This window comes from Sapajus apella, unplaced genomic scaffold (genome assembly GCF_009761245.1).
Source record: "Sapajus apella isolate SASKATOON/1434 unplaced genomic scaffold, GSC_monkey_1.0 scaffold95, whole genome shotgun sequence".
Taxonomy (NCBI): domain Eukaryota; kingdom Metazoa; phylum Chordata; class Mammalia; order Primates; family Cebidae; genus Sapajus; species Sapajus apella.
In genome coordinates, this window is record NW_022437035.1 from 2,455,122 (window position 1) to 2,477,008 (window position 21,887).

The 21,887-nt window shown below is 47.0% G+C and overlaps 1 protein-coding gene across 6 annotated transcripts in view; it reads left to right on the forward strand.

Moving 5' to 3' along the window:
- MYO18B (myosin XVIIIB) overlaps positions 1-21,887 on the forward strand; it is a 285,693-nt gene that overhangs the window by 178,971 nt on the left and 84,835 nt on the right. For all 6 annotated transcript variants that reach the window (XM_032256699.1, XM_032256702.1, XM_032256700.1 and 3 more), the window contains 2 exons: positions 19,533-19,646; positions 21,056-21,172. In XM_032256699.1, the coding sequence (XP_032112590.1) occupies positions 19,533-19,646; positions 21,056-21,172 (231 nt within the window). The remainder of the gene's footprint in view (positions 1-19,532; positions 19,647-21,055; positions 21,173-21,887) is intronic.

A 21,887-nucleotide genomic window follows, 5' to 3' on the forward strand; every position in this document is an offset into this window, starting at 1 on the left:
CTTACTATGTACCAGACTTTTGTTCTCTTGGCGTCTTGGGAATCCTCAAATTTGGCTGCCCATCAGAGAAGTTACGCACCATTTTAAAATCACAGCCTCTGGATTCTACCCGTTCCCTGTCATTTAAAAAAAAGTCAAGTCTTGGTTGGAATTCAGGATCCTCCCCCCCACTTTTTTTTTTGAGACAAAGTCTTGCCACGAGGCTGGAGTGCAATGGTGCAATTAGGGGATTCTGGGGAACCGTAAGCCTTATTTGTCCTTCAGAACACACTTTGGAGTTCAGTGGTAGCATGTCTATTTTGCAGATGAGAAAATTGCCGCTGGGGGTTATATTAGTGTGACACATCCTATTTCCACCTATTTTAAAATTAATTAATTTTTGAGTAGAGAAAACTGGATCCAGCAATTGCTAATTTGTCACCTTTGACAAGTGACGAGACCTCTCTGAGCCCTTTTTCTAAATTGAAGCATCATCATCATCATCATCATCATGTGATGGCCCAGGGGCTGAGGAGGGAAAGCCAATGAAGCCTTCAGAAACTTGAACACGTGGCAGGGTGCGGTGGCTCACACGTGTAATCCCAGCACTTTGAGAGGCCAAGGTGGGTGGATCACCTGAGGTCAGGAGTTCGAGCCCAGCCTGGCCAACACGGTGAAACCTCATCTCTACTAAAAAAACAAAAATTAGCCTGATGTGGCGGCGGGTGCCTGTAATCCCAGCTACTTGGGAGGCTGGGGCAGAAGAATCACTTGAACCCAGGAGGCGGAGGTTGCAGTGAGCTGAGATGGCGCCACTGCACTCCAGCCTGAGTGACAGAGTGAGACTCTGTTAAAAAGAAAAAAAAAAAAAAAAAAAGGAGGCTGGAGCCAGTTCATGAATGATTTAGTGAGCTTGGCTGAGGAGCTTCAGTTTTATCCCAAAGCCATAGGGAGCCATAGAAAGCTATTGAGCAGAGAAAGGTGTGGCCAGAAGGACTCATAAAAATTGGCAGGATTCCAGGTGCAATGGCTCACACCTGTAATCCCAGCACTTTGGGAGACCGAGACAGGAGGATTGCTTGAGCCCAGGAGTTTGAGGCCAGCCTGGGCAGCATAGCAAGACCCTGTCTCAAAAAACAGGGGGGCATTGGGGCAAGTCTGCAGCTAAATCACAGGAGCCCTGATGTGCAGAATATCAGGCACTGCTCGCAGCATCAGCGTTTCCCTTAACCACAGCATCTTCTCTCCAAATGGGTAGGCATCCCCTCCATCCATTGCCCCCACGTCTAGATCCCTACAATAATCATTTGGTTCTTTTCACCCAGTTTCCCTCTATTGGGAGCCTTGGATACATCTCAGTTAACACCTGAGGCTTCAGACCCTCTGACACAACACAGAAGACTCCTGAAAGCCATATCTAGGATTCAAAGCCTGCCAGTGCCACTTACCTTGCTGCAGATCTGGGGCAAGCCAACTGCCCTGCATAGAGTCTTTCTTGCCTAATAAGAGGCATGATAATCCCAGCAGATTGGGCTGATATAAAGAACACTGGACCATGGATTTGAAAGGAGTTATTACATTGAAAACTCTTAAGACAAAGATCTCAAACTATAACATCCTCCTTGACTCTCTCCTTTCACTCACTGGTCTCAGCTGTTAGAAGATTTTAGTTTCTGAGCACATGATGCTATAAGACCTTTTGGAACAGGTAGGCAGATAAAGTGTGGGGTTGATCTGATGACACCTGTTTTTTTTTTTCAGAGTCAATTTCTAATTAATTCCCATGGAATGTTTCCATTGGAAACAAACTAATCTGGAGACAGAAGCAATTCCAACAACCAAGATATATAATTGAGATAATCGCTGTGCACAAATAACATCTGTGAGCAGCAGCTGCTAACACCTGCCTCCAAGGAGAAAGTAGAGATGATGTCTGCTCCAGGGCAGTGGTTGCTTTTTTCCTCCCCCTGTTTGATTCATGCTTCTGACCTTTGTCTCTTCCTCAGAGGAAATACATTATTTGCTTTCCGTTAAATAGAGAAGGATTTGCACTGAATGCTTTAGTCATTTACTTAATTCATGCTGGGGGCTGTATTCACCCCTTCCTGCTGAGAACAAAGCTGCCATCAAGTCGCTGTACCCTCTACATGGCTCTGAAATGCACCCCCCACATTTCTCTCTGCCTGTGTTACAGTCCACCTGAATCTCTTGTGCTTGGATTTCTCTCAAGTTGGCTGGCCTCTGGTCTTGTCCGAGCAATCTTTGTGCCGTTTGATCTTTGGAGAGAGAATTTTAAAATTTAAATGCAAAGTTGGTTCTTTGTGTGTTCAAGATCCATCAGTAGTTTCCCATTGCCCTTAGCCTAAAGTCCAGGTTTCGTACCTTGACCTACAGGGAGACACCTACCCTCCTGTCACCCCTCACTCGAAGCTTAGAATAGCTTGGTGGCCTCTCCACCTACTCTCACCTCTTTACCTTTGCCCAAGCGACACCCTCGGCTGGGTTCTTGCTTCTTCCCGGATCCTCTTTGCCTGATAAGCATCTAAGCATTCTGTGAACTTGACTTTGGGTGTCCTCCCTTGGAGCCCTCTGGGACCTCCACGGGCAGGATGAGAGTGCTGCCTCTCCTTCCTCACAGTCTGTTGGGCCCACCCCTCGGTTAGGACTTGTCACTCTTCTGTCATTATCCCTTTGTTTCCATCATTTTCTTTCCCACTCCTTAAAGGCAGGGACTGCGACCGGTAAACATAGTGAAAAACTTAGCCAAAGTTACCAAAGTAATTCATAAAAATCTCAGCCCAGGTTTGAACTGAGGGAATCCGACTCAAGCACCCCCTACCTCCACACCACCAATGTACCTCCTGTTGGTCTTCTGCTGTCTTGGGGCTGTCACATCCTTTCTTTCTTTTTCTTTTTGTTTTGTTTTGTTTTGAGGCAAGGTCTTGCTCCATCACCCAGGCTGGAGTGCAGTGGTGCAATCGCAGCCTCCTGCAGCCTCAGCCTCAAGCAGACTACAGGCATGCACCACCACACCAGGCTAATTCTTCTGTATTTTGTTAGAGGCAAGGTTTCGCTCTGTTGCCCAGGCTGGTCTCGAACTCCTGGGCTCAAGTGATCCACCCATCTGGGCCTCCCAAAGTGCTGGGACTACAGACCTGAGACGCTGTACCCAGCCACATCCTTCCTGGACACCCTGAGTGATCCTGTAAGTCCTTCCACTTGGGGATTCTGGCTCAGCTCCAGGGTTTTCTCAGACGGGGCCACAAGGCCTTGTGCAGCTCATACACCAGGAGCTCCCAGTGGTGCTTTGGTAATAGCACTCCATTAGTGCCCAGAAGTCGAATAACCCTGGATTCATGCTCAGTGCCCTTAATTGGGACATTTGTCACCGTGTGTCACCCATGCCTCCATGAGACACTGGAAATAATTAATAAGCACTGGGAAGATGACCCCGATGGGAATCTTTTGTGTGTGGGCACCTGGGGAACATTTCTCCCCAGCCAGGAACTATGGAGCAGGTGGCTTCCCTCGATGTTTTATTTGACGAGCCTTTTTTAAAAAAGATTATGTTGGAGTGAATTGATTCAATATTAACGTAACCTCCTGTTGGAGAAGATAAAGATAGAATTGTAATTGGGTAAAAACATGGTTATCACCGGCCTCTTCACCCCACAAATATTGATACATTCAATGCTCTGATGAATGAAGTGGGAAGAGGCTGCTTTCATCATAGGCAGGAAGGCAGGCGTATCTCCCCAAAAGGACCTGTTACGGTTCAGCCATGGAGGGCCTGTCAGGTCATGATAACTGTCCCACAACAATGATATTGACGGGGAACATTGATTCCTTACACTCTCCCAGTCATGGTGCCAAATACATCAACATCATGACTTGATTGCATCCCCCCAACGCACTTGAGTGCAGTGAGTTCTGCAGGAGCAGAAGCCTTTTCTGTTTTGAACCAGAGCGTAGGAGTGTGGCTGTATACAGCAAGCGCTCAATGAATGAGCGGGGACACACTGGACGGTGGTGGCCAGGCTCCAGAGGAGATAGCTAGTATTATGCCCTTTCTTGTTTTCTTTTGTTTTGTTTTGAGACAGGGTCTTCTTGCTCTGTCACTGAGGCCAGAACACAGTGGCTCAATCATAACTCACTGCAGCCTCAACTTTTCAGGCTCAAGCAATCCTCCTGCCTCAGCCTCCCAAGGAGCTGGCACTACCGGCATGTGCCACCATCAACAGTTAATTTTTTTTTCTTTTCTTTTTGGTAGAGATGAAGTTTTACCATGTTGCCCAGGCTGATCTGAAACTCCTGGGCTCAAGCGATCCTTCAGCCTCAGCCTGGTAACGTGCTGGGATTACAGGCATAAGCCAACACGCCTAGCCCATGCACATTTTATATAGGAGGTGGCTCTGCATAGAGGGAAATCGCTCAAAGTCATAGAGACGGGTGGAACTTGGATTTTAAAGAAATTATTTTGAAAGTATTTAAAACTTATACGGAAGTTGCAAGGACAGTCCAAAGGGCTCATGTGAGTTTTTCACCCAAATTCACCAACTTTTAATATTTTTTCACATTTGCAATCTGGTTCTCTCTCTAAATTATATTTTCTGAATTATTGAAAGCAAGTTAAAGACATGGCGCCTCTGTATCCTAATCAAAATCACAAAATTTAATATTAATAAAAACACTTTATTTTCTAATCCAGGAGTTGGCAAACTGGGCCCAAAAGCCAAGTCCAGCCAACTGCGCATTTCTTTTTTTTTTTTTTTTTTGAGACGGAGTTTCACTCATGTTACCCAGGCTGGAGTGCAATGGCGCGATCTCGGCTCACCGCAACCTCCGCCTCCTGGGTTCAGGCAATTCTCCTGTCCCAGCCTCCTGAGTAGCTGGGATTACAGGCACGCACCACCCAGCTAATGTTTTGTATTTTTAGTAGAGACGGGGTTTCACCATGTTGACCAGGATGGTCTCGATCTCTTGACCTCGTGATCCACCCGCCTCGGCCTCCCAAAGTGCTGGGATTACAGGCTTGAGCCACCGCGCCCGGCCCTGCGCATTTCTTTGTGGTTGTTTTTGTTTGTTTATTTCATCATAGCTGGTGAGAAAAGAATGTTTTTGTTTTTAAATGGTTACATTTAAGGTGGTTATATTAATACCCACATCTATTCTTGATTTTTGCCTCTTGACCTACCAAGCCTAAAATAATTATTATCTGACCCCTGATTTTATCTTCTATTTAAATTTTGCCAGTTGCCCCCTAATGTTCTTTATAGCAATTTATCTTCCAATTTAAATGCAACTTGGAATATAAAACTGCTTGCATTATTTTCATGGTGTCATAGTTCCTCAGTCTCTTTTTTTATGATGCTGACATTTTGGGAGAATTTAGGCCAGTTGCATCGTAGGATGTTCCTCAATTTTGGGTGAACTGGAATTTGAACCCCCATTTTTCCAAGGCAGAGCCATTTTTATGTATGCAGGTCTGAGATTTTTGTTTACGCAGGTCTGAGTTTCCCAGGACACACGACTTTCCATTTTAAAACCAGAAAGTCCCAGACCAAAAGGGACAAGCTTGTGGTCCTAGCACCAGTGTCTCAAGCACTGAGTAGTCCTGGCGAAGACAAAGTCTCCTTACCCTGCCCACCCTCCACTGGCCTTGCAGTAAGGCCGGTTCTCAAAAGGCACTGGGTGGAGTTAGCAGAAAGGGTATGAACCAAATGCCGGCATTATAACCTGTCTCCTTCCAAACAAGTCTTTTGTTTTCTGTCTTCCCATGTTTCTCTTTAGAGAAATTCTCACCATCCACATGTGCTGGCCTTATATCTTGCCTTTTTTTTTTTCTCCATTTATGCATGCGAGTTGTATTGATATTATTGTGTGTGTTTTAAGCAATTAAAGTAATGGCAAAAGTAATGGCATTAAAGTAACGGCAAAAACCTCAGTTACTTTTGCACCAACCTAATAACTGGTTATTGCTCGTGCTGTTGTATGTGACTACCACAATTTATCCGTATTGCTGTTTATGGCTATGTGGGTTGTGTCTAGGCTTGGGTTACGAATAGAGCCACTGTGAGCACTTTTTTTCCACATTATTTTATGGGAAAGCAGCGAATATATGCATTTCTGTAGGGTGCACAACTAGAAGTGTGTATCTCTGGATCACAGTACACATGGTTTTTGGCTTTAAGCAGATACAACAAAACAAATTTCCAAGGTACCTGTAGACATTTACACACCCTTCAACAGAATATGAAAGTCCCACTGGCTTCCTGCCATGACCAGCACTTGGTATTATGATCAATCATTGGCATTTTAGCTATCTTGAGGGAAGAGGACTATTTTTTACTCTATTTTGTGCTTTTCTGATGCTCACCTTTTCAAGGCATATCAGCCATTTAGATATCGATTTTTACCCGTTCAAGGCGTATGCTTATTTTTCTGTTGGGTTGTGTGTACTTTTCTTAGTGGTTTGTGAGCTACTTTGATATAAGCTCTTTGCTAGATATGTCTGTTGCCATTATTTTCTCTCACTTTAGGGTTGACCATTACATTTTCTCTGTGGTATCTTTTAATGAAGAGAAATTCTTGATTTTGATGTAATCTAATGGGTCAATCTTAAATATCTTAGGATCCAAATTTTAATCAGTTGTTCAGGCAGAGGGTGTTCTGGTTAGCTGAATATTCTGGTGAGGTGGGAGTAACGCAGGATGATGGAAAGTCTTCCTCCATGGCCGAGACTCTGCGAAGCCCCCAAATTTGAGACAGGCCTGTTAGTTTAGAAAGTTTATTTTGCCAAGGTTGAGGACATGCGCCTGTGACACAGCCTCAGGAAGTCCTGATGCCATGTGCCCAAGGTTGTCGGGGTACAGCTTTATACATTTTAGGGAGATAGGAGACATCAATCAATATATGTAAGTGGTACATTGGTTTTGTCCAGGGAGGCAGGAACGAGGTGAAGCAGGGAGGGGGCTTCCAGGTCACAGATAAGTGAGAGACAAATGGGTGTATTCTTTAGAGTTTCTGATAAACCTTTCCAAAGGAGGCAATGAGAATATGCCTCTATCTCAGTGAGCCAAGGGATGACTTTGAATAGAATGGGAGGCAGATTTGCCCTGAGCAGTTCCAAGCTTGAACTTTCCCTTTAGCTTAGTGATTTGGGGGCTGAAGCTCTTTTTCTTTCACAACTCATGGTTCAGTCTTTCAGTGCCCGATCAGTTTCTGCCAGGATTTGAAGTACATTGGTGGTTTCCAAGCTCATGTGGGTGTGTACACACACGCACACGGTGTGTGTTTTCCTTTTAGCAAAATAATCCACTTATTAAAGAGCAATCTCATTAAAATGCCCTCTGCCCTGACCATTAATCATGTAACTGAAAATTGGGTTAGTTGCTGGCCGCTGCATGTAGAGTCCAGTTAACAAGAACCAGATCTGGTACAAGAAAAGTGAGTTTATTTCTGAACCTAGCTTGGGAGAAGGGCACAAATCATCCTACTTGAAATGTGCCGCTTTACCTTTGGAGCTAAAAGCAGACACTTCCGTAAGGTAAGGTGGGAAGTGGTAGGGGGGTCTCCCAGCTACGAGGCAGTTACCTAGTGGACAGTTGAGTTGGCACCTTTCTGGGCAAGAGTGAGTTGTAAAGGTGGCGGAGTGGTCATGCCTTAGGCCTACCCTCCAGCGGTAACCCCCTGCAGGTGGGACTTTCCTGGGGACATACTTTGATCTGCAAATCAACTGTCTGCTCTCAGGAGCACAGGGAAGAACTTGCTCTGTAGGCAATGTTGGGTGAGAGGGATGTGAGAGGCTATTTTGCATTTCAAAAAGGGCTAAGTAGGAAGTACAGGAAAAGGGGAAAGGAGAAAAGAAGAGAAAATAAAACCAGCATCTCAGAAAAATGGGATCACTTGGTTATAATTGGGCTTCCCTTGTTTCTCCCAGAATGCCCTCCTGGCTTTGAAGAAAGGGACCACCGGCTCGGGTGTCTGGGGTCTGGTGAATAAGGCTGTGTGATCACCCTCCCTGTCCAGGTCATTTCCTCCTACAGAGGAGGATTCTGCCCACGTGTCCCACCCCTTGTCCTTTCTGTGGACAAGGTGGGTATTTGGGTTAGAGACCTTTGCACAGAGAACGGGGGAGAACTCCTGGTGGTGGGCTTCTTTCCAGGGGTGCATGCGGTGCAGACCGGCTACAGAGTCAGGCAGCCCTGGCTCACCCTGCCAATTCACTGATACCGCTGAGCTGATGTGTCTGCCTCAGTCCCTTAGGACGCCACGTGTGTCAAGTCCATACTATGTCAGGACCCAGAGTCGAACAAGAGCCAGGTGGCCCTCCTGGAGCCAGTGTCCAGTGGGGAGACAGACGTGGAGGCACCAGATGTGGTGCTGTTTAGGGGAGCAGACGGATGCTGGAATATAATAAAAGAGGGGGTGTCAATGAGTCGGGGGTCAGGGAGGGCCTTTATTGAACATTTTATCCTGCTTTGCTGTTTTCTTTCTCCCTTTGGAGCATGCGTATGATCTAGATTCGTCATCACCAGAGAGGAAGTCAGGATGGAAGCTTTTGAAGTCTATTCAGTGGTGGAGGATTCAAGCAGTCCTTAGATCCTAAAATACAAAAAATTAGGAGGACTCTTGAACCCTCAAAGAAACAGACTTAAGTAGAAGGAAGCCTGCTTTACTCAGCCAGTGGTGAGGGTACGCCACAGGGCTTACAGGAAGACGCTGTGGACTTAAAAGAGACCTTTGTTCAGATCCTGCCTCCTTCCCTATTAGCTGTATGATGCTGGCGAGTTAACTAACCTGTCTGGGCCTCAGTTTCCTCATCTGAAACTGAAAACAGCTACTTCCTAGAAATGTTGCATGTTGTAAACTAACATGTCTTAATCAGCTCAGGCTGCCATGACAAAATACCGTAAGCTTGGTAGCTTCAACAACAGATATTTATTTCTTAGAGTTCTGAAGGCTAGAAGTCTGAGGTCAGGGTACCAGAATGCCTGGATTCTGTGGAGGGCTCCGTTCCGGGCCTACAGACAGACAAATAGCTTCTTTCTGTATCCTTACATGGTGCAGAGAGAGGAAGCAACTTTCTGATGTCTCTTCTTCTAAGGGCACGAATCTCATCATGGGGGCCCCACGTTCATGACTGGATCTCAACCTTATTACCTCCCCAAAGCCTCATCCCCTAATACCGTCACATTAGGCTATGATTTCAACATATGCATTCCAGGGAACAGAATTCTATCGTCTGTGGCAACCTGGTAAACACTCAATAGTAAGCAGTTGCGATTATCTTACTACTACTAATAATATTTATTATTGCTTTGAAGAAGATGGAAAAATAATATTCAGGAAGTTTTTTTTTTTTTTTTTTTGAGATAGAGTCTCGCTCTGTCGCCCAGGCAGGAGTGCAGTGAGCAGTGTGATCTTGGCTCATGCAACCTCTGCCTCCCGGGTTCAAGCAGTTCTCCCACCTCAGCCTCCCTAGTAGCTGAGATTCATGGATGCACACCACCATACCCAGCTAACTTTTGTATTTTTTGTAGAGATGGTGGTCTCATCAATTTGCCCAGGCTGATCTCTAACTCCTGGCCTCAACTGATTTGTTTGCCTCGGCCTCCCAAAGTTCGGGATTACAGGTGTAAGCCATTGCACCTGGCCAGGAAGAGTTTTCATATATTGATCAGTGATGGTCTCTAGCAAAATGTCAGGAAAATTATGGAATGTTCAATAAGCAAAATGTCAGGAAAATTATGGAATGTTCAATAAATACCCAAATAGCTTGTGTTAAAGGGCACCCAGAGTAGCCACCATACTTAAGATGTTTTCCCCTGTGGCCACTGTCATCAGGCTTCTGAGCTGCACAGACCATTGGTGGACCTGACCGGACATTTTTTTTTTTTTTTTTTTTTGAGACAGAGTTTCACACTTGTTGCCCAGGCTGGAGTGCAACGGTGTGATCTTGGCTCACCACAACCTCCACCTCCCAGGTTCAAGTGATTCTCCTGCCTCAGCCTCCCGAGTAGCTGGGATTACAGGCATGCGCCACCACGCCCAGCTAATTTTACGTTTTTAGAGACAGGGTTTCTCCATGTTGGTCAGGCTGGTCTCAAACTCCTGACCTCAAGTGATCTGCCCACCTCGGCCTCCCAAAGTGCTGGGATTACAGGCATGAGCCACCGTGTCCGGCTGACATTCTTAATATGTTTCCATTTAAACAATTTGGTTTGATGTGAGAGCTGTCTCTAGTTTGAGCTGTGGGTGATTCACTTTAGGGGAAAACCTTAATGTTGAGGCTTGGTTCTTCCAAGTACCCTGATGGGATGTCAAGGTCTGGAATGTGTTGAGATTAGCTTTCCAAAGACACTGTTTCTTTATTATTGTTATTTGAGATGTAGTCTTGCTCTGTAACCCAGGCTGGAGTGCAGTGAGGGGTGATCTCAGCTCACCGCAACCTCCGCCTCCCAGGTTCAAGCAATTCTCCTGCCTCAGCCTCCCGCGTAGCTGGGATTACAGGCATGCGCCACCATGCCCAGCTAATTTTCGTATTTTTAGTAGAGGCAGGGTTTCACCATGTTGGCCAGGCTGGTCTTGAACTTCTGACCTCATGATCTGCCCACCTTGGCCTCCCAAAGTGCTGGGATTACAGGTGTGAGCCACCATGCCCAACCAGAAGACACCGTTTCTTAACCAGAATGCTTTCCTCATGGTGTTTGTGATGCAGTATTTTTAAATTCCTTCAGTCGTTCAACCAGACCCAGAAATCCAGTTTCTAACCTCTCTGCCCAAAGACTGGAATTTTTCCTCTCCCCACTTCATTCAATATGTCTAGTCAACTCATCTAGCAGCTTAACAAATCCTAGCAAACATTTTACCCAGGTATTTAAAGCAGGCAGATGGCTTCGCATAGAGAAGTAATGCTATTCATCAGTTTGTAGTCGATGTATATGTGATGGGAATCTCAATTGCCCTCACACTGAATGAAAAAGAGATGGGTGAGGGGAGAGAAGGCCTGGATTTATTCAGCTCAGCAACAGAGACTTGTGTGTAGAGAGGTCCTTGGGGTGCCCAGGAAGGGCATGGATTTGGAGTCTTCACTAGGGCACAAGTCTGACCTTGGGCAAATCACTTCTCCCTGGGCTGCAGTTTTCTCATTTGTGAGATGGTGAGGGCCGACTGCTTCCTTGCGGGGCTGTTGTGAGCTACAGTGATGATGAATATGAAGTGGCCACGCAGCGCCTAATGTAGTGAGTGCTGAAAAAATCTCCTTCCCTGGTCGGGCGCAGTGGCTCACGCCAGTAATCCCAGCACTTTGGGAAGCCGAGGTGGGTGGATCACTTGAAATCAGGAGTTCCAGACCAGCCTGGCCAGCATGGTGAAACCCCGTCTCTCCTAAAAATGCAGAAATTAGCTGGGCGTAGTGGCACGTGACCATAGTCCCAGCTACTCAGGATGCTGAGGCAGGAGAATGGCTTGAACTCAGGAGGTGGAGGTTGTAGTGAGCCGAGATCGCGCCACTGTACTCCACCTGGGTGACAGAGTGAGACTCTGTCTCAAAAAAAAAAAAGAAGTATCCTTCCCCTCTTTTCCCCTCATTGAGTAATTGGGAAAGGGAAATATTTATCTCCTATGGATAAGGATCCATACACACAACAGGTAAACAAGAAATAATTGCTATTTTATCACAGGGTTGTGGCTGGAACTACTTTGAGCCAACTTTTTGGTAGATGAGCATCAATTAACACTATGGCAGTGTTTGGTTTGCTTAAGAGATGGGGTTACCCAAGCTGTGGCAATGCTACAATCGTAGCCTTGCACTCCTGGGTTCAAGGAATCTTCCTGTCTCACTCTCCTGGGTAGCTGGGACTACAGCTGCTCCACCACGGCCAGCTAATTTTTTTACTCGTTGTAGAGATGAAATCTAGCTATGGCGCCTAGGCTGGTCTGGAACTCCTGGCCTCAAGTGATACTCCCAACTCGGCCTCCCAACATGCTAGGATTACAGGCATGAGCCACTGGGCCTGACAGGTAGCAATGTTTTTTGAGTGTTTATTCTGCGGCCAATGTCATGTATGCGTTACCTCCTTTAACTCACTCATTCATTCTGTATCTGGGTTTTGGGTGGTAACCCAGTTCAGATTGGTTTGCATAGAAAAAGGGAAGTTACTGGCCAAAATATCTGAAAAGTTCTGAGGCTAGGACTGCCTTCAGGTATGGCTAGATCTAGGTATCCCAATTATGTCGTCAAGATTATGTTTCTGCCACCGCTTAGCTCAGCTTCCTCAACGTCAACTTATATCTTAGGCATCTTCCAGCTTGCATTCTTAGGCAGACTCTTCCATCTTGCCCAGACATTCCACGCTTTCATCCTGCTTCAGAAAGAGTGAACTTTATTTTCATAGTCTCAGCAAAAATCTTAGTGTCAGCCATGTTATTATTCCAAAACTAACCGCTATGGCCAACAGGAGGCGATGCTCTAATTGGCTAGGCTGGGTCATGTGTCCTTCCTTGAGCTTGGTGAGCAGGATCAGCACCATTAAAAGCACATGGATATTTGGAGATGGACATTTATCACAAGGAAGATGGGCCCCTTTTCCCAAAAGAAGGGGGAGTGGTGCTGGGCCTGTACCATACCACATTTTCTGTACTGACCGTCTGTAATGCGCACTATTGTTTCTGAGGGAGTGCAAGGTAATGGCTTAAAGTGGGAACTTGGTGACCAGACTACCTGGGTTCATATCCCAGCTCTGCCATTTAATACTTGAATGACCATCAGGAAGTCACTCAACCTCTCTATTCCTCAGTTTCCTCAACGATAACAACAGGAATGGTTGTTGATGCTACCTCAGCGTGCTATTCTGAAAGTTAGATAAATTAATACATGGAAAGTGTTCAGAGCATATTCTCTGTGTGGCAGAGAATAAGAGCTCATCCTTATAACCTACATGCGTGACATCTCCTAGGCTTGTACAGTGCACAACTGATACAGCTGTACTTAGCAGTCCTACTCCATGAATGCAAATCATTTTGTCCCTCATTTTTTGGATGTGATATGGTTTGGCTGTGTTCCCGCACAAATCGCATCTTGAATAAGAAGAAGCTCCCCCATAGTTCCCATGTGTCATGGGAGAGAACTGGTGGGAGGTATTTGAATCACGGGGAGCGGGTCTGTCCCCTGCTATTCTTGTGACAGTGGATCTCACGAGATCTGATGGTTTTGTAAACGGGAGTTCCCTGCACATGCCTTCTTGCCTGCAGCCACGTAAGACATGCCTTTGCTGCTCCTTTGCTTCCTGCCATGATTGTGAGGCCTCCCCAGCCATGTGGAACTGTGAGTCCATTACACCTCTTTCCTTTGTAGATTATCCAGTCTCAGGTATGTCTTTATTAGTAGTGTGAGAACAGACTAATACAGATGGGGAAGATCAAAGTTCAGTAACCTGCCCAAGGTCACAGGCTAATAGAGTGGTTGGACTGAAATCCAATTTTGCCTGACCTTTGGGTCCGCTCCTAACCACACGTGATAATGTATGATGTTAAACATACCCCCTGGTGGTAGAGAACAGAGAGAATGCAACCTCTCCTTTTCTCCCATTCTTTAACCCTAGATGGTGCTCATCTCATCTTTTTTTTTTTTTTTTTTTTTTTTTTTTTGAGATGGAGTTTCGCTCTTGTTGCCCAGGCTGGCGTACAATGGCAAGATCTCGACTCACTGCAACCTCCACCTCCTGGGCTCAAGAGATTCTCCTGCCTCAGCCTCTGGAGTAGCTGGGATTACAGGCATGTGCCTCCATGCCTGGCTAATTTTGTTTTTTTAGTGGAGACGGGGTTTCTCCATGTTGGTCAGGGTGGTCTTGAACTGCTGACCTCAGGTGATCCACCCACCTCTGCCTCCAGAAATGCTGGGATTATAAGCATAAGCCACTGCACCTGGCTGCTCATCTCATCTTCTCCCCTGGGAACTCCAGGCTTCCAGGACCCACAATCACAGAAGAGTCAGGACTTCACCAAATATCCCCAGACCAAAGCTTAGCAGTGCTTTATTTATGCAGAAGACCTGGGAGCTTGTTCCCCTCCATAATTACAGTATGGAGAGGACTAGGAATGAACATTTTATCATTTACTAGAAGACGGGTCCTATCCCAAGGGAATAGTAGGCGATGAAGCCCTCCGTAGATGCCTGCCTTGCAGAATTCGAGTAGGTCTGGGGAAGCCTGCCTTCTGTAATTAGAGAACGATAGAATGACTTAGTCCTGGTACCTGCGGGAACGAAGGTGCTTTTTCTAGCTACTGAAAGTGTTTTGCTGCTTTGTACCTACATACGAGTGCCATTGTTCTGTTAATTTTACTAAAAGTAAAAATTGGAAGAGAAAGAAAAATCTAATGAACTTAAACTGAAATCAAATAAGTTGTGCTGTTGAGAGTATTGGGTCCCACCCACATTAGGTTGGGAGACAAATGGAAATTGTGGGGCCTTCATTTCACCCTAAACCTCTCCACCCTGAGAGGCCTTGTCCGTGGGGACGTGATGGTTACTTGGAGTTGAAAGGTGGGAAGTGTCAGCTGTCACCTCAGGTCCTCATTGTCACACTGGCCACAAGGGTTGGAGAGTGAACGTCAATAATTCTTCCCTGTCGCCTGTCAACCCAGCCCCCGTTACTCCCCACTGCTCTCTGATGGCTCCGCCTGGAGCTCCTCCGGGAAAGGCCATTTCAAAGGCGTGTCTGACCTGTGTTGGGCCACAGAAGGCTCTGAGCTCCGTCCTCACGTGACTTGCCACCGACTTCATAAAAACATCAGTCAGCAGCCTCCGTATAGAAATAATGTGCAGTGAATTATTCTTAGGCTGGGTCATCCATAATAGAAAATCAGCCAGAGGTGGCCCCATATTTCTTTCTGCTCCCTAAAGTGTCATAAATTGAACCTTTTAAAGCTCAGCATGAAGACAGTTTGTCAGCAGCAGTCCAGGGCTTACCCTGTGGAGGTCTTGGGGTGGGAAATTCCTGGTCTCACCCATCCAGATCCTATTAAAATCTAGACCTGCTTGACTTGTGGGTCTCTGGGTCACTGACCTTCCTCTACCCATCCCAGTGGAACAGGAAGGCTAAAATTCCTCCTTAAGATGGTCAGTGCCGAGGCCTTGCTTATCCTGACTGTAAACTTGGCCCATTCTTTTGGCCTCTGCCTCATTTTCTTTCTCTCTAAAATGGAATTAAAAATTCCCACTTCCCAGGGATGAAGGAGCTCACAACAATTGTTACCATTTTGTGATGTTTTCTCACTGCCAGACATTATGTAAGCACTTTGCATGTTTTCACCTGTGTATCCTGCAGGGATCCTATGATGGACCCATTCCCATTTTACAGAGGAGGAAACTGAGGCTTAGCAAGATTGTGCTGCTGGGAGAAGCAGACTTCCTCAGGTCTGGCTCTAACGCCCAAGTTCTGAACCACACAGACGATGTAATCTGGCACGTAGTGTTGATGATGCTGCTTTCCTTCCTCTCTCCTTTGGAATGAATGTGTTCATCTCTGGCAGGTTCCAGGAATGATGCATGTTTCTGTTATAAGTAAAATTTCAATGCTGCAAAAGAAATAGCACTTGAAGATAAATCCTTTCAGCAAGGCAGTTTACTTCTATAGAAGGGTGTGGCTCACGGATGGAGCAATGGTGGCTGCACGTTTGGACAAGTGAGGAAAAGGGGTACTGATGCTTGATGGGGATCACCCCTACTGCTGTGTCATTCTCCTATTGGCTAGGGTTAGACCGCACAAGCTAGACTAATGCTGATTGGCTATTTTAAAGAGAATAGGGGTCTGAGCTGGAGTGGCAGGGTGGTTGGTTTGGCAGGAAGGATGGTTATGTGTGGGTCAGAGCAAGAAGCCAGGGGGACCTAGGCCAAAGGAAGGTGATCGGAGCAGGTGACTAAAGCTTGTGACTGGTATGAGTCAGGATGGAGCCGGGAGCCAGGGGGGACAGACATGAATGACTGATTAGAACCGGTGGGGAAGGTTGTTTGCTGGAATTACAAGGAAGTTAAACTTTAAAATAAAGGACAAATAACTGAACATAATGGCATACTGATTCTTTCGAGAGAAATTTAGAACTCATTGCATCCAATATTTCCACCACCTTTGCTCAAACTCTGAGTTCCGTCATTCACAGACTCCCAACTTAGTCCGTTCTCTCCTGGTGCTGCCTAAGAGGTTTCTGTCATAGCGCCAAACCGCTGAGCTGTTTTCTCTGCAACGGTGCTCTCTTTATATTTTGATCCATTCTCTCTGTGTGGTCAGACCTTCCAGCGAGTGACTTTCTTTGAGGGGCAGTGCAGCTCAGTGGTTAAGAGCTTGGGCTCTGGCATCAAGCAAGCTCTCCACAGACCAGCTCCGTGCTAGTGAAGAAGTCACTTCCCTTCTGTGTGTCTCAGAGTCCACCTTTATCAAAAGGTCCTACTGGTGGCACCTTTCTCTTAGAGGTGCTGTGAGGCTTTCATGAAGCAAGGCAGAGAAAGCACAGTGCCGTGAACACGGCCCCCAAACCACAGTAGCAGGTAGGGCTGCTAATGCCAAAACCATCAGGGCTAAGATAATCCCATCTCCAGCCCTGTATGAGCTAAGAAGGCCAGCAGCTGTCTCCACTGACTGCTCTGTGTTCATCTCTGTCTGGGATAAGTCATCCCTCTCCCTGCTTGCTCCAAGAGAAGCAGGGAAAGGAAAGAGCATTTCTGGATCACGCACCATTATGCTATCTGTAAAATGGGGATAAAAAATAGAGCCTCCTTTCTCCAGGGTCTCCGAGGACCGGCGGGATCCTGGTGCTGAAACCCTATGCTGAAGTAGAGGCTGGGCAGATGGGAACTGTGTCACTGTGTTCTGCTCTGCCCTGTTGCGTTATTTACAATGACTCTCTCTTGCTTCCTGGCTCCCGGCCCAGCTCCTTGGCCTGGCGGAGGGGCCCTGCGTGAGGCCTCCTCTTCCACCATTAGTTATCTGACATCATCTCCCTTGATGGTCCATCTGCTCCCGCCGCCCAGACCTTTAGTTGTTTGCACGTCCTGCTGTGCTGATTCTTCCATTTCTCTCCACCTCCACCCTTTCCACCCTGGTTAGAGCCCCTCCACCGCCTCCTTCCTGCAGGACCATGGCGGCCCCCTCACTGGCCGCCCTATTTCCAATCTGGTCCCACCCTCCCCACAGCAGCCAGAGGAAGATCATGCCACCTACCTCCTTAGAAACCGTCCATGGCTTCCTGGCAGACTGAAATAAAAACTAAGCTTTGCAGCCCGGCTCATAAGCCTCAGTGATGGGACCCCTGTCCCTATCTTCAGCATCTCCTCTTCCTCCCCTTCTCTGTACAGCTGCTTAGCCGCGCTAGTGAGCTTTCTGTTTCTCAGCACCACGGTTAGTTCCTGTCTCTGCCTCAGGGCCCTTGCACATGCTATTGCTGCTGCCCAGGGCACTCTGCACATGGCCATCTCCTTTTCATCTTGTTTTTCTTTGTTTTGTTTTTTGAGATGGAGTTTTGCTCTTGTTACCAAGGCTGGAGTATAATGGCACGATCTCAGCCCACGGCAACTTCCACCTCCTGGATTCAAGCAATTTTCCTGGCTCAGCCTTCCAAGTAGCTGGGATTACAGGCATGTGCCACTGCATCTGGCTAATTTTTTTTCTATTTTTAGTAGAGACAGGTTTCACCCTGTTGGTCAGGCTGGTCTTGAACTCCTGACCTCAGGTAATCCTCTCGCCTCGGCCCCCCACAGTGCTGGGATTACAGGTGTGAGCCACTGCGACTGGTCCTTCTTTTGCATCTTTTAGGTTTTGTTTAAGTACTTCTCCTTCTTGAGGCCTCTGACTTCTGCTCAAAAGAGGGGCTGGCTTTGCCCTGCCTGTCTTCAGGGGAGCCTACCACCCACCTCCCAGCCATGGCTGAAGCAGTTGAGTCACCTGCTGGAAAATAAGACCAGGCCTGACGTCTCACTTCCTCTGTTCATTATGCTTTATCAATGCTAATTACCTTCCCTTGCTCTACATCAATTTTCTCAGTGTGTCTCAATCCCTCCCATTTGCTGAGTGAAATCGGCCCCCTAGCCCTCTTTTGCTGGTCCAGCTGCAGGAATACATAGTTCTCAGGGGCTGGAAAAGGGGCTTTTGTGAGTTGTGGCCTATCCCTCTCTAAGCCCTGAGTGTTTACCTTAGATGATTCCTAAGAGTGTTTTCTGTTCAGGGATACAGAAAAGGGGTTAAGAGGGACAATGGGACCTATTATAGACCTACTAGGTGTTCAGCACTCTGAATGTGCAGGCATCCTACTGTGAGCTAAGCATTATAAATGAGCTGAGTTAGGCCAGGTTCAGTGACTCACGCCTGTAATCTCAGCATTTTAGAAGGCCGAGTTGGGCAGATCACAAGGTCAGGAGTTCAAGATCAGCCTGGCCAAAGTGGTGAAACCCCTACCTCTACTTTTAGTAGAATACAAAAATTAGCTTGGCATGGTGGCACGTACCTGTAGTCCCAGCTCCTTGGGAGGCTGAGGCAGGAGAATCACTGGAACCCGGAAGGCAGAGGTTGCAGTGAGCCGAGATCGCACCACTGCACTCCAGCCTGGGTGACAGAGCGAGATCCTGTCTCAAAAACATAAATAAAATAAAAATGAGCTAGTTAGAGCTCAGAAGAGGCAGCTGCCAATTGCAGAATGGATTTAGGGTGTGTGCACAAATATGGGTTTCTCCAGTGGGGCATGTCTGTCATCTGGGGCCACGTACATAAGCAATTGGACTTATTTTGATGACTCTACTTTGCTAGGATAGGTGGCCTACTATGTGCAGCTGGGAGGAAAAATGAGAAAGAAAAATGTGAGAAAGAGAAGCTTTATTTAAGTCAGTGGCTGTTAGCCTTTGAGGATCTAGTGAAAGCTGTGAACCCAGGAAAACGCTAACTGCTCACGTGAGGAGTATTTTGCATGACATTTTAAAGGCGGCCTGTGGACCCACTTTTAACCCTGAACCCTGGTTAAGAAACTTCCACTTGGCTGGTTCTGTGGGCCTTCAAGGCACCTCCTCCAGGAAGCCTCCCTCGATTCCCATCCTGCGTTTCCACTGTGCTGGTGTCCCCCTTCCCTGTACTGCACAAAGAGGTTGTCATGAGCTGTTCCTTCCTGTCTCCCACTGAGAGGGCAGGGGCCAGCTTGATTGTTCTGTGTATGTCCAGTGCCTGGCACTTAGTGGGCGTCATCAAGGATTTGCTGAATGGGACTGAGGTATTGCTCCTGGCAACACAGCAGGGCTTATATTTTGAGTGGGCTCAGAACCTGGCTGCCTCAAATGCAAATCTTTTTGCTTTCCCCCAGGTGTGGGTTGATGAATAGTTGTGAAGCCATGAGGTCACCTGTAAATTATTCCCACGCTTGGGAGGGGCTGGGCTGAGCTAGAGGGAAAGGACATTCAAGGAGGCAGCTTCATGAGGAGGTTTCTCCCCTCCCCTCCCCTTCCCTCCCCTCCCCTCCCCTCCCCTCCCTTCCTCTTATTTTCTTCTCTTTTCTTTACCTCTTGCCTGGTCCAGCTGGAGCAAAGTGAAGCCAAGTGTGAGGAGGCCTTGAAGACCCAGAAGGTGCTCACGGCAGACCTGGAGAGCATGCACAGCGAGCTGGAGAACATGACACGGAACAAAAGCCTGGTACCTGTCCCTTCCTGCAGCTGCAGGGACCTGGGCCAGCATAGGCCTCTGGGAGCTAGTGTGGGCCTAGTGTGCGCTCAGCACCATAGGAAGTACAAAGACATTTGTATTAACCTACCAGGTAGCATCTTGGAGGTACAGATATCCATTGTAGGCCTATTATGTGTTCAGTTCTATAAGAGGGACAAGGGGACTTATTGTAGACCTATTAGGCGCTCAGTGTTCTGAACACGCATACAGTAGTAAGCTGAGCATTATGGAGATATCAGAGCATAGATGAGGCTCAGCTGCATGCTCCCATCTGCAACAAAAAGCCAGGAAGTCTGTTGTGGACGTGATGGGTGCTCAGTGCTGTGAATGTGCATCTGAGGTGAGCCTGTTATTTGCTCGGTACCCAATGTGGGAATGCAACTGTGTATTGTGTGCCTACCCTGCTAGCCACTCTAAGTGGTCCTCAGGCATCTGCTGTGGTCCTACTGTGTGCTCATGACCATACAGAGATGGAACGTTTCCTTATTGTGGGGCTACCACATGTCCCCTCTGGTAAATGGAGACAAGGGCATCTCTTGACCTGCTTAGGCTCATTACCAGATGATTCGGCCATTTATTATGGGACTGTTCTGTGCTCACCCTTGAATGGGGACACATGGACGTATATTGTCAATTTATTATTTTGGTGGAAATTGGATATCGGTTTCTAAGTCCCCTGTGTGGGTGTACGGGGTTGGCTTAAATGTATTATACTCAATGTATAAAGCCCTATGGTTTAAGTATAGTATTTTTAGGCAAATGTTTATGTCAAGCTCTCTATGGGCCTTTTTGCCCCTCATTTTGTTGGAACTTTTCTACAAGTATTCACACACACACACACGTGTATACACGCGAATGAATGTACATATTCACGTGCAATCACCAGGCACACATACAAAATAAATGCCCTCCTCCTCGTAGGTAACCCATGCCTCCAAGTTTGTTCATCCAGCCAATACATATTTATTGAGCACCAGGACAGGCCTGGTGCTTGCTGCTGGGTTACATCTGTGAACAGGACAAAGTCTCTGTTCTCAGGGAGAGTACAGGGGTTTGCATTTTCATATATGTACTATGCACATTTAAAATATGCACACATAGATTCCCAAGTGGGATTGCACAGACCTAAATTCATACACACATACGTCTTGATTCACAGTCACATGCAGTGCCTGGTACACATAAACACACACCCATGCACACCACCACCACCGACCTGTGATACCTACCATGTACATCGGTAACCACAGCCACTCCTAAACGCTGATGGTCACTCACCTCACACACCCATAAGCAAGCCCCTCTTTGTTCTTCCGCTGGCCCCTGCTGCCCATCCGTTGCCCTCCCACCTCACCTTGACCACTGACTGCCCCCCGCAGGTGGATGAGCAGCTGTACAGGCTGCAGTTTGAGAAGGCGGACCTCCTGAAGCGCATTGACGAGGACCAGGATGACCTGAATGAGCTGATGCAGAAGCACAAGGACCTCATTGCCCAGGTAGTGAATGGGACCTTGGCGGGACAATCTCAGGGACTTGGGATGGGGTGAATGTGGAATGTCAAGAGGGTAATGTGGTTGGACTACTCCCTGGTCTTAACATCTTGGAGGGATAAGTGCGCAGAGATAGATAGGAATTGTAAATTTCCTGTGGTCCTAAGGGAGGACAATGTCACCTTCAGATGGTGTGTGCATTTCTGGAAGACAAGTCCACCAGGAAAGATTTGGATTTATTCATGCATCTGCCCGTCCACCCACCCTTCAACCATTCATCTGCTCATCAGTTCACCATTCATTTATCCACCCATCTACTCACTCACTCCCTCACTCATCCATCCGTCATCCATCCATCCATTCATCCATCCATCCAATCATCCTCTCATCCACCCAACCACCCATCCATCTATCCAGCCAACCATTTATCCATCTATCCATTCATCCATCCATCTTTCCAATCATTTATCAATCCACACAGCCATCCATTCATTTAACCATTCATTCATCCATTTATCAATTCATCCATCCTACCACCCACTTACCCATTTATTCACCTATCCACCTATCCAACCACCATCTTCTTCTTCTTTTCTTTTTCTTTTCCCTCCCTCCCTCTCTCCCTCTCTCCCTCCCTCCCTCCCTCCCTTCCTTTCTCTTCCTTTCTTCCTTTCTTCCTTTCCTTTCCTTTCCTTTCCTTTCCTTTCCTTTTTCCTTTCCT